This window comes from Bombyx mandarina, chromosome 22, assembly GCF_030267445.1.
Source record: "Bombyx mandarina strain Sakado chromosome 22, ASM3026744v2".
Taxonomy (NCBI): domain Eukaryota; kingdom Metazoa; phylum Arthropoda; class Insecta; order Lepidoptera; family Bombycidae; genus Bombyx; species Bombyx mandarina.
This window is the reverse complement of record NC_143228.1, coordinates 14,304,558-14,324,040: the sequence shown is the minus strand read 5'-3', so window position 1 is coordinate 14,324,040 and position 19,483 is coordinate 14,304,558. Positions and strand designations below refer to the sequence as shown.

The following is a 19,483-nucleotide window of genomic DNA, read 5'->3' as shown; positions in this document are numbered from 1 at the left end:
ACATATCGATATTCGTTATCATTTTCTCAAAGACCATGTCAGTAACTTAGATATAAAGTATTGTTATATAAAGGGTGAGGAAATGATAGCTGATAATTTAACTAAGGGTACTAGTGTTGATAAACATTTGTATTGTTTAACGAAAATGGGGTTGCATTCCAAGGGAGGGTGTTAGAGAAATGGAATGCAGCCATTTTAGTTTCCTTTTTCTTACGCCTGGGGCGCTGTACTCTGTACTACTTGTCAAGCTGACATTCTGTGTACTTTTATATTTTTCTACCAATAAATGCGAGTTATATTGTGATCCTAAAAACGTATCATTATTTCTTCCACAACCACGTAGTTTTCCTACATTTCCTACAACAGAGCTATTCCTAATTTCTAATTTATTTACAGTTTGAAAGATGGAATATATCTACATATTTTATGAACAAACACAATTTAAAATTACCAATGACTTTTGATATTTTTTTTTAATTTAAATACAAAGAGATTTTTTTATTCAACGTCACATGAAAACACAATACTCAGTTATTGATAGTGTATGTTACATACATATATGGCCCACGTGGCTCTAATATCAGAGTTATGTTAGTCTGTCAGTTTGCGTGGTAAAAGCCACCACCATATGGAAAAGTTAAAAATAGGAGCAATAACATTTTATTCCAGCGCTTTACTTACAGCGTCTTCGCAGTAACTAAGTAATTGGTGGTTTGACTGAGTTACAGCGACGTGCTTACAGATTCTTGACTGCTATGGATCATGGCACCTTCGGTTGACCAGTTCTTGAGGTTTTTCAACTTAACAAGGTACGAGTTGGCATGGTATCAGGTACGGTTAGTATGGCATAGGATCAGGTATGGTAGATTTCCGTCGCTTCGCAAACTTGTGGTACTGAAGAAAGTGAGGCATCCTGTGGAGTCAATTAACGGAATAGTCCTATTGTGTCGCTGGACAAGGTGAGTAAAATTTTGGAGTGCATTTTAGATGCTGCGACGTCCAGCACCTAGTCACTTGTGGCCCGTGGAGTACCGTCGAACCGTAGACGTGATACCTCACGTACGGGCTTTCAGTGAAGTATCGATTCCCTGTCATGGCCGGAGCACGGCAGGGGTCGGTCTTTGGCAAGGGGATACGATTACCGTGAGACTTGCCATTGCCGATGGAACACGAGTTGCTTAGCATTTTGAGCATTCACATTGAGGTAGGTTTATTTATTTATATGGGAAACCAACACTACAATACGAACATATGAATCGTCTATTATCAAAGGTAGCAATCTGTGCATTTGGACAAAAAAATGTTATTGATATGTCAATACAGATTGATTTGAATATAATCGTCTCCTTCAAAGAATACGGTTCAAAACCTGCATTAAATAAAGGTTAATAGTTAACCTGTTATTTATCTAAGATGTCGTTCCGAAGAGTTTTGTGACTGCCAATGGAATACAAAGTCAATAATTCGTTTTTCTGATTTACCAATCATTGTTCAAAAGTCAGATTGCCGGCTTTGATAATAATCGACTCATATAATAGTTAAAAAAATAACTAAAACAATAGCATCCAAACATGTTTCCACCATCAAAATCACATATAAGCAGAAAGTGAACAAAGGAAGAAAAAAAAGGGAAATTTAGAAATTTAAGCTTACAAAAAAAAACAAACAATAAAAGCTACACAATACGAGCATATTATTATTATGTGCATCAACTTACATTCTAAAACTAGTATATATACTAACTATATTATTATACTATTTAGTTGAAGTACCTCGAATCCGTGAGGACGTTAGTATTTTTGTGCTCACTTTCTTGGGTGTGGCCGGTGACATATGTAAATAATAAAATTAGATTATATAGAAATAATAAGAGAATTTCTAATTCTTATAAAAGAGCTCAAGTACTATCTATATTTTCTCAACGCCTATATTATCATTGTCCTGTGAGATTAACCAAATTCACAAATATTCATGTTTTTTATCAGAATGATAAATTCAATTTTTTAAAGTCATCGCTGCCGGAACGATAAAAGGCCCGGTTACTCGTATGGACCGATGCAACTGTATCGGTGTTTCAATCCAGCAGATGGGTTTATTTTTTACTAATTATCTACCACGATGCAGGAATAATATCTTATAATAAATATTGCAACTTTCAAGCTATATAGATATTATCGCGGGCCTTGAGCGCGGCGACCGAATCATGAAATTCCGTAACGAAAAAAACCTTACACCCCTCACTCCACCTACCATGTAGCTCGCGTTCAACACATTCACACGTTGCGCTTGTGTAGTGTTTGTGATTAAGCGCGTTTGTTTGATTGCATAGATGGGTGAACGAGCTCACGGCCCACCTGATGTTAAGTAGTTACTGGAGCCCAGATGCATTTACGACTTTTTTTTGTTTGTTTTATTGTATAGATGGGTGAACGAGTTCACGGCCCACCTGATGTTAAGTGGTTACTGGAGCCCAGATACATTTACTACTTTTTGATCTATACTAATATTATAAAGAGGAAAGATTTGTTTGTTTGTTTGTTTCGAATAGGCTCCGAAACTACTGGACCGATTTGAAAAAATATTTTTCCATTAGAAGCCGACATTGTCCCTGATGAACATAGGCTACTTTTTTTTTTTTTTTTTTTTTTTTTGGTTTCATGTGTTTTTAATTTTTTTTTATTGCTTAGATGGGTGGACGAGCTCACAGCCCACCTGATGTTAAGTGGTTACTGGAGCCCATAGACATCTACAACGTAAATGCGCCACCCACCTTGAGATGTAAGTTCTAAGGTCTCAAGTATAGTTACAACGGCTGCCCCACCCTTCAAACCGAAACGCATTACTGCTTCACGGCAGAAATAGGCAGGGTGGTGGTACCCACCCGCGCGGACTCACAAGAGGTCCTACCACCAGTAATTACGCAAATTATAATTTTGCGGGTTTCATTTTTATTACACGATGTTATTCCTTCACCGTGGAAATCAATCGTGAACATTTGTTGAGTACGTATTTCATTAGAAAAATTGGTACCCGCCTGAGATTCGAACACCGGTGCATCGCTCAACACGAATGCACCGGACGTCTTATCCGTTAGGCCGTGTTTTAATGTTTCCGAAGCGAAGCAAGGGCGGGTCGCTAGTGTTTAATATAGCGTGGTGTTGTTTTATTATTGTTTTAATATTAAATTATCATTGTCTAATTATAATTGTATAAGTTGATAAAAAATGCTATACCGCTATATGCTTTACCGCGGCAGTTCCCGAGTGCCACACTTTTTTTTTTGCTTAATTTTGTAGTTTGTTATGTAAAACAATAAAATTGCCTATTTCGTACGAAGTCTTCGAAAATGGTTTTACATAAGCTTTACAATTTTTCCTTACAACTTTTAATTCAATAATTATGCAACAAATGGTAAATTATACTACCAAATTGCTAGTTTTTCAGTTTAAACGGTTTATGCTCAATTATATGTTTTATTTAACTTTTCCGAGTTTTAATTGGCTGTGTTGTGTTTTATGTGTGTTTCTATCATGTACACCCTCAATTGCAGTGACATTCAACACGTGACTAAGAAATTTAATTCTTACTATTTTATTTAGTATGTAATCTGTTGGTAACAATTGAAATAAATAAATAAGGATCACTTATTTCAGCCTATGAACCAAATCGCAAAATTGCATCACGGTAGGTACGAAGCCAAAGTTGAGAACCAATATTGCGCGCTACCCGCAAAACTTGATAAAATATTCGTTTTTTTTCTGTGAATTTACCGAGATGCTGTCTGATGCAAAATTACTTCTTTGCGCTAACTACTACACCACAGAGTCAATAAAAATATAATGTCAATACAATTTTAAAGTGATATTCATCTCATTGTAGACATGAGTAATTTAAATCGTATGCGGTTAATCGAAGGTCGTGATTCCGATGATGAAAAGCTAATGATGCAGAGAATATTTGCTAATGGGGTTTTTAAACGCCTCATTCGCTTGACCCAATAAACCTTCTACGAAACGATTCAATTTATTAAGAAACAGCATAATTGCCTATTTCGCACGAAGCCTTCAAAAATGCTTTTTTTGTTTTCTACCCATTTTCCTTCACTATGTATAGGTAACAACAGGTATCCGCCCAGCAGCCTATGGTTGGGCGCACGTACCATAGATAATTTAACCTCATATCTCCAAGTCCAGAGAGGCATTTAGTTTATATAATCTATCACCAGGCTCTATGCCCATCATATTCAAAAATAAAATTTCGAAGCGAGTGAATATTTTTTGTCGACAAGTATACATTCAAATATGTATAATCCTATAAGGAAGAAAAATTAATCTGTTTTTTGTGTGTTATTGGGGGTCCTAAATACCAACCTTGGGCCCGCGGTCCGCTGTCAACACCTGCGGATGGTTCAGTCTTACATACCCCGCGTGCCACCCTGGCACGGGGACCTCGTAGGAGGTTGGATCCCGTTCAAAAGGTCCATAAAAAAAAACCTTTTTTTATGCTTTCACTGTTTTTTTCCTTCAACAGTCAAATACTTTGAGGTCACCTTCGTTGATATGCGAGAAAACAATGCGTAAATACGTAATGAATTTAATTTTTTTTATTATTATGTAAAGTGAAATAAAAAAATTAACTATGTACGTAACAATAGTAGGATGCGCACAAAAAACGTCAAGTAATGGCGAAATAATCGAATATTGCATAATAGGTATTTAAATGTTATTCGTGAAAATACTTTGAAAGTACGAATAATAGAAATACGTTTTACAATCACTAACAAACTAACATCTCATTGAGGGCTACGGTTTTTTTCCCCTACCTATTCTTTGATAACCTAAGAGGCTTCCAGGTACGCCCGGAAGAGTATCTGAGCGTACGGGCTCAACCTGAGAGATCTCGCTAACACTAGTCCTAGCAAGAGCAGTGCTTCGCAAAATCTACCACCGGATCGGAAACGCGACCCACTGAGAAGATCCAACGAGAAACTCAGTGGGCTGTGTCTATGGGTTAGTTCGCTCCTCGAAGTACGGTGACCGGTGCTTGAGATGACTAAAAGCACCGAGAGTGAAATCGGGGAATCCAAGAAGCCATGTTTAGGGCAACGGCAGCTTCGCGTTACAGGGTTACTTTTGTTTATTTTCGTGCTCACAGAATTTTGGCCCCGAATACGGGTCGGCGATGATCAAATTTTCATATTGTTACGCCGGTAAGAGTAACGCCATCTATTGCCGAATAGTCGAACGAATATTGAAGGATCTAGTACAGTGATTCTCAACCACAGTTCCGCGGCACTTTTGTGTGCCGCCAAATTTCAAAAGTGTGTCGCCAAATTTTGCGAATATATAATAATGTTAATATTATTAAATTATATCATTTGAAAAGAAAAATATTTTAAACATGAATATATATATAAATCCACAAAAAAAAAATTATAGTATATTTTAGCTTATTTCGTATATTAAAATTTTTTGATAAACTATTTATGCAGTGTGTTGTAGTAAATAGTTTTTTTTTTTTTGTGGGCCTCCAAATTTGGGGATCGTTAAATATGTGCCACAACAAAAAAAAAATGTTGAGAATCACTGATCTAGTACTAAGTATCTAGAATTCTCGAGAAGTACAACGCCATCTATTGTCGGATAGCTTAAACACAATACTAAAGATGTGTGGAATATTCTCGATAATTCTAGGGATGTGGTATCGGCTTATGCAAACAACCGTGAATGAAGTTTACGACAATAAGTTCGCACGTTACTGAATGACCGTGGGTTGTTGCGAAACCTCCAGTTTTATTGTCTTTATACCTAGAATAGAACTTAAAATTAATATTTTTATAATAAGGAACTTCGTTCCTATCCGGCGTCCCACGACACCACACATCTTTTTTTCTAATCTCCACTAGATTCACGCCTGGGTAAATAATAACGCTTCACACAGCACAATTCGGAATTTCGTTTAGTACTACATCCATTTTATGGACGGTGCTCCCAAATATCTGCTACTTCTATCACATTCCATTCAGAGGGCCGTTCGGAATGTCGTTAATCCCATTCTCAAAGGTCGTTTGGAGCTTCTGGATCTCTTCGGGTCTCATTGTGTTCTTTACCATATTATTATGTTCCATTGGGAGTTCTCTAAAGAGTTATTTGAGATGATCCCATTATCTCCATTTTACCATCATGCCTCTCGCCGCTGGAGTAGAGTACATCCATACCACTTGGAAACACTACAATCAACCACACTTTGTTTCCAAAGATGTTTTTTCCATATATTTTTATTTTTTATTCCCCTTGTAGGCAGACGAGCATACGGCCCACCGGATGGTGAGTGGTTACCGTCGCTCATGGACTTCAGCAATGCCAGGGGCAGAGCCAAGCCATTGCTTCACGCATATACCATATAACTCCAGAATAAGCTCCACTACGATCTCAAACCTACACCAGATTTCAAAAGATTCTTGAGCCTGGAGCAGCAGCGCAGTTGAGTCTCAGACATTGCAGCTGACCACTCACCACTTTTGATGACGACACTCATCGGTGACCACTCCCCATTATCCAATGACATCATAAACCGTAATGATTTTCTTTTTATTTGACAAGTAAGTCACCATCAGTACTAGATGCGTTATACAGTTTTTTTACCAATTGATTTATCCTTAGATAAAATTGTTATTATATTCAAATTTATACATTTACCCTATTAAGAGATAATAGATGAATTTTTACATACACAAACATACATCCTTGTTACATACATGTTACATACATGAACAAGTTAGCATTTCTAAATGCCAAAGACCTAAGAAAACCTTTAAAATTCAAACCATTTCACTGAAGGGAGAACTTACTTTGAATTAATTAGTAACTCAAACTGATGATTCACGGTGCCTATCCCTAATACAGGCTTATTACTACCTATCCTAACTTATTGCTCAAAGTACTCGCGCAATCATCGTTTCATTCAATAATGATACGCCTGTAACCTTCACTAAAGTATCAAAAAAACATTGAAAAATAGCATAAACGAGACAGCTTAGACATGGTATTAAATGTAGTTCAGGATGTCCATAATAATAATTCTGGCCACAAGGAGCGTAACGAATTTCCGTAGAGCCTTCTGATTTGGCATCGTATTTTCTTGGAGAGCGCTCTGATATTATTATTTTTTTGGAATACGACAACGTATTGAATGACGGGAAACAATCTGACTTTTAAATGGGCTTAAATGAAAATAATTTGTAAACATTAGAAAAATCCCGATTCTTTATTTTCTCTAACAAATAAAACAAGTCTTATACGATTTCAAAAAAGTACACACTAAATTAAAAAATAAACGATAGACTATAAAAAATTTAGACATGTGTGGCGGGTAGCCATCATACAACGCAAGATAATTGACAGATGCCTGAATCTCGCTTATGACATTTTCAAGATAAGCTTGCATATATACAAGTTCCGAACAACAACATTCGGACCGTCGGTCTACCGAGCAAATATCACCCGCTCGGTGGAAGATCTTCCCTTTGTCGTATATCTCTCCAAACATGCTTAGGTTGTCAAGCATTTTACTATTCGAATTTAGGTGTGGTTAAGTAGGTACACATTAAGATTTACTGAAACGTTTCAATAAATAAATCTTGTTCCTACCGTTTTGAACTCGGAAAATACAGAGTAAATAAAGTATACTCCTTACAGAATATCCTTAACCCGAATAAACTATTTATTGCACAATGACAAGGTAAATCGTATCTACATTATGAATTAGTAAAATAACGAAATACTTATTTAGATTAAACTAGAAAGTACAATAATTACTAATGAATTGCAAAGAAATAGAATTATGACGTGGCAAACGTGAGAGATATTGTATAGCATACATAATCTTTTACTTTTATCTGTACGCAAATAAGTATTTGTCTGGAATAAGTAATTTATTTTCAACGCAAAGCCATTGGGGTTACAAATTTGAAATTTTGGTAGTTGATTCGTCTTCCGTTTTGTAAGTATGCGCTAAAGAATGATTGTTGGAATCGTACTCCTTCCCTACCTCGCCTAACTCGTGATGAGATCCTAGAAGGGGTCTAGGATCTCATCACGAGTTAGGCTCAATCTCCGTCATAACTCAATTTCCGTCATCCAAATCTTTGGCCAGCCCATACCATACCAGGCCTCGAAGGTATGGGCTGGCCAAGGTAACGCCTTGGTACTTCCTAGGTTTTACCTTGGACAGAAGGATGACATTCGGTCCCCACATTAAGTTAGTACGCAACCAAGCCGCGTTAATATTCGGTAGACTCTATAGTAAATAGTCCATTCGCAATAATGTGAAACTCTACAAAACTTTCATACGTGCGGTAATGACTTACGCAAGTGTAGTGTTTGCTCACGCAGCCCGCACTCACATTTACACTCTACAAGTAATAGAATTCCGTTTTTACAGGATAGCCGTCGAAGCGCCATGATGTGTAGACCTTTCACAACCACTTAGATTTAGAACCGATTTATAAATACCCGAAAACAGCGTCAGAACGCTTTTTCGAGACTAGGTAACTACGGTACTTTTAGGCATTTCAACCGCGAACCGGCAAACGTAGTGTAGGACGCCCTCCTGCTAGATGGAGCGACGACCTGCGCAAGGCAGCTGGCAGTAACTGGATGCGTAGCCTATGTCCTAGGCCTATGTCCAGCAGTGGACTGCCGCAGGCTGATGATGATGAGGCATTTCAAGCACCAGTCACCGTTCTCGTTGAACTCGTCAAATCGGACGAAGAGTTCAACGTGGAACTTAACCCACAGTTACAACCGACTTTGTTCCTCACCAAATATCCTCAGTGGATCCTCAGTGGATGGTAGAAAATTCAACCAAGGACTGTTTTAGCTAAGGAAGATAGCAAATCCATACAGGCTGAGCCCCGTGAGTTCACCCACCAGCCATGGTGAAGCCAGGGTAGTCCGTCTAGACTTGCACATGTGTAGGCAAAAGAAAACCTAATCGGTATCACGCGCGATTCTCATTGTAGAGGTCGCAGATTCAACATTTTCAGGTCGCATAATCTTAATGATAATAGTCTGGGCGGCTATTAACAGAAGAATCAGTTATGCGACCCTGGGACTCCAGAATATGTTATTTTTATCCTACTATGATGCTAATATCCTTGGCTATTACACTTGACCACCAATACATGAAGGAAATAATTACTTTTGAAATTGACTAAGCTATTTATATATTGTATATTTTAGTGGTGGTAGGACCTCTTGTGAGTCCGCACGGGTAGGTACCACCAACCTACCTATTTCTGCCCTGAAGCATTAATGCGTTTCGGTTTGAAGGATGGGGCACCCGTTGTAGATATACTGGGACCTTAGAACTCATATCTCAAGGTGGGTGGCGACATTTACGTTGTAGATTTCTCTGGACTCCGATAACCAATTAACACCAGGTGGGCCGTGAGCTCGTCCATCCATATAATTATGCAATAAATAAAATATATATTGGGAAGCTAGCGTGATTAAACAAGAGAAAGTTTTGAAGTCGTCTTGGCCTAAAGGATAAGACGTCCGGTGCATTCGTATCTACTTATGCAACGGGGTTCTAATCACGCAGGCGGGTACCAATTTTTCTAATGAAATACGTATTTAACAAATGTCAACGATTTACTTCCACGGTGAAAGAATAACATCGTGTAATAAAAATGACATCAGCAAAATTATAATTTGCGTAATTACTGGTAGTAGGACGTTATTTAAGTCATTGGAACTGATTTCTGTCACTCGTTATCAGAGGCGACGTTCAACTAGAAATAACATAAGGACAAATTAGCAAAAAAATATTAGGCCGGAAAATATAGAAAATGCTGTGATACATAATGGCTTTCACAGTCAATGAAATGAAAATTGAGAAAACCCGGTTGCGCATTAGAATGTTAACTAGCAATAGTCATGAAAGATTTACAGTGTTCAAAAAAAACAATTGGAATAACTATTATTTTGTATGGAAATGCTGATTCTTTGCATTCCATTACCAATACTAAACTAAAGGCTTGATTCACAAATTTGGAGGAAATAATTAAATATGACCATTAACTCCGTGTCAATAGGAACTTGACACATATCACATGCCTAAGTTTGTACTTTCAAACTTATTCTAGACTAACCAAGTAATTTGAAAACTATCAAAGTAATATCGAGGGGTGAAAGAATAATATTTGGTATAAGTGACATTTTTGCAACTTTACACAAAGCTACATAAAGTTTAAAATTTGAAAAAAATATCATAGCAAAAAAAAATCTTCAGATATTTTAATGGAGAAAACTTAATTGAAGTTCAATTAAGAACATCGAACTGTTGATGCTAATGCCAAATAAAACGCACCTTTAATTACAATGAAAAATGTCACGTATTAAGGGAAATATCGCTTAAGCCAAATTACCTTTTACCACTCGTATGAACTTCATATTATGATTTTATATTATGAACGCCATTATTGATATTTTATTATCTTTATAGCAAAAATATATGCTCTAAAACTGTGCTGGAAATCAAAAGGCTTGATATTGAGTGGCACACATTATGACTATTAATTAGGCATCTGCTAAATTTTAGCTAAGTATATGTGATGAACTATTTTAAGTATTTAAACTATATTTTGAGTACTAACGATATATCTATTTAGAGTATTTATCATTTTCTATATATAGTATTCGTAAAAAAACAGTCACGAATTTTTTTGTTAACTACATAACATTCGGATATAAATTGGAAGACAAATAACATTCAGTACCATTTTCTTTTTTGTTTGTCAACTAAGTTTTTTCTTTAGCTTTTGTTGACCGTTGTTGCTATAGAAATAATAATTAGGAATATACCGTCAATCGTTTCAAAGTTTCAATAGTAAAACAAAAAAGAAAATATATTACCTAAAATGAATTAGATAGTAGCCGAATTTAAATTATTGAGCGAAAATGATTTAACGTAAAAATATTTGGATTGAGAATAAACATGCTTATAGTAGTTTTTTTCTTAATAGCGATTGTAAGATAAGCCCACAAAGTCTTTTAACTAGCACTCTTTCGCTTTTCCGTTGGCAGAAATTTCGGTAGGTTGCGTTTTGTTGATTTGCAGCTTAGGCTTGATGTAATTTCTGTAGTAGAAGTTTCCGAACATGTACAAGAAGAGTGCAGCGTTCAAAGAGAGAAGGAAGTTGATGAACTTGGGATAGTTGCAGTCTCTGAACATCACGGTGAAGTTGTGATAGAAGATTATGCAGAACTGGATCTGTAATGTTTAAAAATCAATTAACATTCAATGGCTGCAGTCAGTCGTACTTAGGGTTGCCACCAGTACTTTATAATAAAGTATTGTACGTTATTTCAGGTAATTGTACTCTATACTTTATGTGGAAAAGGAAGTACCCGAAAATGCTTTATTTGAAATGTTTTAGTCATATGTGTTTTTTCGTTAGGCGAAATACATCGATCGCTCAATCGATGTCGCAGCTCGCCAACGCCACAGTAACAACCACGGAATAGATAAATAAGGTTGGAAAGGCCTTTGCTCTAATTTTGTATCAGAACCAGTGTCGCTGCTTAATCCCCACTATTTTAATTTCTACACATACACATACTGTGATTACAAGTATTTCGCACACAACAAAAACACCCACACATAAATCTCAGGACAGATATTCGTTCGCAAACTAGCACAAAACACCCGTAAAACACACTCACACACGCAAAAAGGCAATAAAAATGTTCATACACGCTAGTGCTTGATAAAATCGATATTCTTTATCGATAAATTATCTGATGAATGAATGGAGAAAATTAAACATGAAATAAATATTGAAAAAGAAAACTATTTTACTTTTATTAATTACAAATAGTCACTGTCCCTGGAATAAAACGTATTTGTTAAGCAGTTGGCGCTTGCTATTAATTGCGAATGAATTTTTCAAAACTAAGTGTATTCTGATTTTTTTATGGTAAAATCATTTTCAGTAAAATGTTTAGAGCAAATAGTACTCGTCTTTGTCTCCAGTTTTCTCTACCTGTCACGTCAATCCATTGTTCCCTGGCGTTAGGTTCTTTAGGAAACCTAATTTTTTTAATTTACTGCATAAGTCAAATAGCATTTTACTTAGATTTTAATACGTCTTAGACAATATAGTAAATACCCGTAAATGAGAGGTCTACATGTCCCTTTATATTATACCTTCACATTAATTCGATGATAATAATTCAATAATAATAATACATATTTATTTTACTCAAAATACGTCTCACTAAGAATATACTAGGTATCATTAATTAAATATAAAATAATGCAAAAACTATCCATGTCAAATGTAAATATAGTCGAGAATTCTGTCGATGATTTTATTTCACCACATGGTCACCTCACTATCGACAAACTGCACCACGGCCAATCAGGGCAAAGGCCGAAATTTCAAAGATTGAAGTGTAGAGAACGCAATGCATGTAGTACATTGGAAGCTGACTTGGTCATTGCGTTCATTGGGCGAGTACACATCGCGCAATGTATGCTATTTATAACTTGCTGCAATAATATTGTTAATGTTTGGAATTTCATAATGGTCAGTATATTTTTATGTTTTAGACAAATAATATTGTAATTAAATGGTAATTTCGACTTACCGATCGAAAGATATACCTCCTCGCTCTATACTTGAGGTCTGATTTTTTGTTTTACAAGTTATAATTGCACAACACGGCACTATAAAGCGGAGATCTGTTCGCCAAAGTAGTCCGAAGCGCACTAAACGCGGTGAATGAAAGAATCGGTCGAGTTATGTTTGTACAATCATAACTGTGGCACGCTTGCCCCGCCTACATTACCATTCCAACCTTATTTATCTATTCCGTGGTAACAACAAACGACAACAATGTCACTGTCATTAATTGCACAATTTCGTGTTTAATTTTATCAAGAAATATGAATTTAAACATAATAATAATAAATAAATATTACTTTATTTTAATACTATATACTTTCCTACCCATAATAGCTAATGTACTTTATCTGCAAAAAAGGGTGGCAACCCTAGTCGTACTGTTAAACAGAGGATATGGGTGTATCATCCCATGTAGGTCGCTTGAGCTGCTATCGAACCTTATTGTGACTAAAGGGTCGAAGTTAAAAAGGCCGTTTTTTTTATAACTGTAAGTTAGATCAAATTGTTACTTGGTTACATGCCGTAGCAATCGAACTTATTGATAGAAACAAAATTAAAAAGTAAAAAAAAGCAAGATTAATATTGTTTTTTTGCCCGCGCGTGCACGTGAGCTGACATGCTCAACCTGAGATAATTTTCTAATACTAGCCCTAGCGATAATAGTGCTTCGCAGAATCTACCACCGGATCGGAATCGCGACCCACTGAGAAGATCCGGCGAGAAACTCAGTGGGCTGTTAATATTGTCTTGAATGTGTGTAAAACTAAAAATGTAGGCGGCGGCCTAGTTACTAAATAGTTTTACTGTTGATTTCGTTATTTTCATAATTCATGAACTCAATATGATTTTTTCTATTGTATATATCTTTTGAACAGTTTCGTGGTTAAGTTGGTAGGCCAATTAACTAACACAAAAAAGCAGTGTATTTTGTGGCCAGAATTTCGCCAATTCCCTTTTTGTTAGTTGGCTCGCTGTTATATCTGAAAATGAAACCAACGCATTACCAATTGCAATGTTGTAAGATGCTTCTTCCACCATAAGAACTTCTGGTATTGTGGACCGAGACCAGAGATGAGGTAGTAAGTGTACATGATGATGTGGATGAAAGAGTTGATAACCCCGAGTAGGGTGCCATGTCCACCTGAAATTTCAAACATAACAAATTTAAAAACAGAATTGCTCATGTTTTCATTGAACGTATACACATAAAAAGTCGTTTTGTCCTTGGAAACTCTGTTTGTTTATCTTAATTTTTTACGTAATTACGCTGTGAATTAGTACGTAAATTGTTACGTGTCGATTTTAATAATTTTATCCGCATTTTGTTGTAAAAGTAACTTTTAAAGCTCATTCATTATAAACGTTCTCAATTGGTCGTTCAAAGCAAATCTATCAGAATGAATTATCAATTGATACTTGATAAATTGATGATATAGGGAGATTTTAAATTGGAACAGCATTTAATTTAATATTGAGTACCTAAAATTACTAATAGGGAAGTTAATTCATAGATAGATATGACACAGGAAAAACCTTTTCTCTCTCTAGCAATGTATCAGAAAATAGACATAAATGGGGACTTTTTGGCGGGAACGCGAGGAGTGAAGTTGTGTGATTTGTTTTATTTTGTCTATTTAGTGTTTCTTCGGTTTCAAATGTGTAATAATTGTGGTTTATTAACTGTTTAATAGCTGCTGGACGTAACTTCTCGGGATCCTCCAAAAAGTCCACTGAAAAAATCTTAGTAAATGACCATCATTTTACTGAGATTATATTTCATCTCATATCATCTCATTTAATTTCATCCCAGTTGATTAATGTCTCAAATTAATCATCTTCATTTCATTTCACTCCATAATATCATTTTTCATAAAAATATGAATATACATTAAAATAAGCCGTGACTTAAAGGTCTCAGTTACCAGGTCATAAAATCCCTTTAAAAAAAATAATAGACATAAATGCGTTTTAGTTGTTGATAAAATTTTTGTACCTGGCAAGAATTTTGCACCGATCCAAGCGCAAATGGGCATCATGAAATGGTGGTATAAATGTAGAAAGGAAATCTGCCTGTTTTTCTTTCGAAGAACGAAGAACACCGTATCGAGGAGTTCGCTTATTTTTGCCGCGAAATACCACCAGACTGCTGCGGCCATCTGTATAGGCAAACCATCAGTTACTGATTATTAGTAAAATAATTATCGAATAGCACTTGTCATACTTTATATTATAACTTTATAATATACAAATACTATTGACTACAATTTAAGAAATGGGTGTCGTAATGAAATACGAAGTAATATTTTAATAACCAATCATTTGGCGAATGAAATTGACGTAAATTTTAATCCAACTTTATAAATATCTACACTAATATATACTATATAATCTACAGTGTTTTTACGGATGTTCTGTTATAACTACTGAAACATGCATCCGATTGACTTGAAACTTGGTATCCATGTAGAAAATACATGTACTTAATGGATAGGCTAATATTTATATGAGTGTTGGACTCCCTATTAATAATGACAATAAATAATAATGTTAATTTTAAATGCCCAGCGAAGTGGGCAAGTACGGCTAGTCACTACATAGTATAAAACAAAGTCGCTTTCTCGGTCCCTATTTTTGTCTGTCCATATGTATGCTTAAATCGTTAAAACTACGCAATGGATTTTGATGCGGTTTTTTTAATAGAGTGATTGAAGAGGAAGGCTTATATGTATAATAATATCCATTAAATAGTGGAGAAATCAATTATAATTAATTACAGTTTCCGAAGCGAAGCGAGGGCGGGTCGCTAGTTTATTATAAAACTGATCACATTTCGCTGTGATTGTGGCTACAGGCTAATTGTATGGAAGCATCGAATTTTGAAATTTCTCACGCGCCATCTGTTGTTTGTTAATGGTACTATAACAGAACCCTGTTCTAAATCTACACACGTGGTTCCAAGTTTCCTCACAATCCAAAGAACAGTTCAGGAACAGATAAAGGACATACGTTGCTCTTTATTTTAATATACATATAAATTATATCATTAATGAAACGTTTAAATTTAAAATTCAGTGCCATCTATTATATACTTGAAAGTCCGGATTGGAATACAGCGCCATCTATTAGATACTCGGAAGTACGGATTGGGCAAGTATTTGTTAGATGGCGCTGTATTGTATGCCTAAAGTTATCGATGTATCGAAACTTGTATGTAGAGCTCATAGATAGCTTATTAAGCATAATATTATAATTTGCAATAAAATAAATTGTGTTTATAGGTTGATATAAAAATAAGCTATCTCCAAAGTTGAAATAAAGCACTTAATGCTAAATGCTAACTATACTTGAGACCTTAGGACTTATATCTCAAGGTGGGTGGCGCATCTACGTTGTGGATGTCTATGGACTCCAGTAACCACTTAACACGAAGTGGCCTGTCAGCTCGTCCACTCATCTAAGCAATAAAAAAAAATGCTGTTGAAATAAAGCACTTAATAAAGCATTTAATGAACCTTTAGAATTGAAGTGGCATAACTAAGAATTTTAGAAAATTGGTTTTATATTTCGAATGACTTATAAACATGTATTCTATAAGTTTATAAAATTAAGCCGTCTCTTATAGTCCAGAAAAGAGAAACGTACTCTTTCCATCATTTAGGGCATACCTCAAAGTATTAAAATCAAAAACTAAAAAAATTACAATTGTTCAATTATATTTTTGGCGTTTTCTAAAAAAACGAGAATTTTCTTGTCTTCACTTCAATTCTAAAAGTGAGATTTAGTTGGTTTTGAAGTTCATCCCGGACAAACATCGTCACATTACGTACGTACATTTAGATATAAAGGATATGGACCACTCTTCATACATTGCGCGGCCCACTAAACGAAGTTCAAGGACAGTAATGAAATTAAGTTTAAATAACATACTATATATATCCCTTTTATAATAAACAAATAAAAATCAATATTGTTCATGGGTATACAGAGATATTTAAAAAATAAGATAAGAATTTTAGGTTATATCATATGATTTTGCTGTCAATACACTGACACTTTAACATCATCATCAGCATAAATATTATTTATATTACTATACTTTATATTACAACAAAATATAATAAGCAGGTATATCGCAACAAAACATTTAATAATCAAATGTAAAACGTCAACAAACATTAGAACAAGCGTAGTTTTTTTTTTTTTGCTTAAGATCAATAAACATTCCTCCATGTAATGATTTATTCTACGGATTTAAAAATATAAAAATAGATTTTTGTTTAGATAAAATATTTCATATTAATTTTAAAATCTATTCGTTAAATATGTTAGTATATTTTGCTAGTTTTTGGCAATATAACGATTTTTTTAAGAAGATATAATGTGAATTGTTTGAAATATAAAATTAAATATATTTTACCTATGGCAACTCCTTCAATATTATCAATGTAGCTTAGTCATGCTAATTTCTTTTTATTTATGATTTTAATTATCCCACCATTAAAATACCCTTCAATTTTATAATAAGTATGTAAAAATGAAATGTTTTTTTCTATAGATATTTCATTAATGTCCTTGAGAGCACGAGTAGCTGGACCGAAAATGGCCCATGTCCTTTACGTTGGATAAATGGCAGTTATCTGAGTATGTAACTGCCAGTCATCATCTTCACCTTTAAACTTTTTCTTAAATAAATTCATAGTCCGGTTTTAACAGCGACATAACTACTTTTCGACAAAACAAGAATGTCAAAATCGTTAATTTATTCTACAACTAGGCTCAACGCTAGGAAATATGTGAAAATTTTCACAAGGCCTCCAATATATAGCAATAACCCATTTCTTGAGCCAATTAATACAACTAAGACAAAAGAGGCACTTGATGTTTTTTTGACAATTGAATTGTTTTCTTGAATCGTTTTTTTCCATTTTTTTATATTGCTTATCTATGTTGACGAGCTCACGGCCCACCTGATGTTAAGTTGTTACCGGAGCCCATACACATCTACAACGTAAATGCCGCCACCCACCTCTAGACATGAGTTTTAAGGTCTCAGTTTGTACCGTACAACGGCTGCCCCATTACATCCTTCAAACCGAAACGCATTACAGCAGGGTGGTGGTAGCTACCTATGAGGACTCACAATACGTCCTACCACCAGTAAAGGGTCGTTATGCAATACATTCACGTTATGATTATATCAATGGGCTCCGCGAACTTGAACTCAGGCGGCCTCTGGATTTCGTTCGCTTGTCTTCAAAATACATTAAGATACAATAAATTCCGTAACCACATAAAACACGTTTTGAATAATTTATACAAAACCTTACCTAAATTATCAATATCGGTCGGTAATCGGAAATTATCCGACAAAATATACAACGATATAAATATATATCTAATAATATTAAATGATCTCATATACATATATTATTATATTATTACATCAATGAATAATATATACAGATACTGTTATAAATTTAAAGTACTACGCAGAATATTATTCATACCAAAACATTCTTCCGTCTTATAATATTATATGTAGAAGTCTAGTGAACCAAACAATATATACTAACCCAAATCGCATAGAGCTTAAGGCTACAAAAATCAACGATCACGCAACTATAAAATTAATCTAAAATAATATAATAATAATATTGTGTGTTTGTTTGCTCGTAATCTATCTTGTATGTACGATTCATTCGATTAACTTAAAACTTGGGACAGTTATTGTAATCACTTGTAAAATAAGTTTTTCGTAATAGTACCATTAGGGTTGTATGGTCAGATCGAAAACAATTATTACATAGTAGCCGTACTCGCCCGCTTCGCTGGGCATTTAAAATTAACATTATTATTTATTGACATTATTATTAAGGAGTTCAACACTCATATAAATATTAGCCTATCCATTAAGTACATTTTCTACATGGATACCAAGTTTCAAGTCAACTGGATTCATGGTTCAGAAGTTATAACGGAACATCCATAAAAACCACTGTAGATTTATATATTATTATAGATATGTGGATTAGCTATATATAAAGATCGTCAAAACAGAGCGTGAAGGGTATTTACCAATGTGGTAAATAAATTAGTTTTTGGTTTATCTAAAAAGCAAGGTTTTTTCTATAAATGAAGAGATTGGGATTAGAAACATGACGTCATACCCTCTTGGCCTTGGGGTCATCACTGTAATTGACTGGTTCACAGGAAAAATTGTAGTCATTCCACCATCCCGCTATGAGACCCTGTAAATACCATAAGGTAACCATAAGGTCATTGTCCCACATAAATAACATAAATCGCATCGTAAATCACAGATTTTATTGGATCAATTTAATGAAGTTGTCTCTATGATAGTTTAATCCTACTAAAAATCAGTATTGTTCTTCAATAGTTAAAACTAAAAGTCAAGTCTTCAAAGTACGAACCTCGTAGACCAAGTAAGCACTCATCAGAATTTGGACTACATTGTACAGTATTATTGGGTTCTTCAAGTCATAAGGCTTCCGGTCTCTCATGTAGCGAGGTCCCACTGATGTGCAGAAGTAGACGTATGTCGCCAGCAATGTGAGAAGTGGTCCCGGGCCGGACATTAACCACCAGTTTTCTGTCCGCGGATCTGTGAATGAGATTTCGTGGAGGTTAGATCATATTATTATACTGCCCTACCTATTTCTGCCGTGAAGCGGTAATGCGTTTCGGTTTGAAGGTTGGGGCAGCCGTTGTAATTATACTTGAGACCTTAGAACTTATATCTCAAGGTGGGTGGCGCATTTACGTCGTAGA

General features: G+C 35.1%; 1 protein-coding gene across 1 annotated transcript in view; it reads right to left on the bottom strand.

Moving 5' to 3' along the window:
* Nucleotides 1-7,237: 7,237 nt before the first annotated feature.
* The window catches only part of LOC114240118 (very long chain fatty acid elongase AAEL008004), a 47,404-nt gene continuing 35,158 nt past the window's right edge, over nucleotides 7,238-19,483 (bottom strand). The window contains exons 3-7 of the mRNA XM_089737162.1: nucleotides 19,126-19,316; nucleotides 18,862-18,942; nucleotides 14,688-14,850; nucleotides 13,699-13,835; nucleotides 7,238-11,277 (exon numbers count right to left, since the gene is read on the bottom strand). Coding sequence (XP_089593288.1) covers nucleotides 11,062-11,277; nucleotides 13,699-13,835; nucleotides 14,688-14,850; nucleotides 18,862-18,942; nucleotides 19,126-19,316 — 788 coding nt within the window. The 3' untranslated portion in view covers nucleotides 7,238-11,061. The remainder of the gene's footprint in view (nucleotides 11,278-13,698; nucleotides 13,836-14,687; nucleotides 14,851-18,861; nucleotides 18,943-19,125; nucleotides 19,317-19,483) is intronic.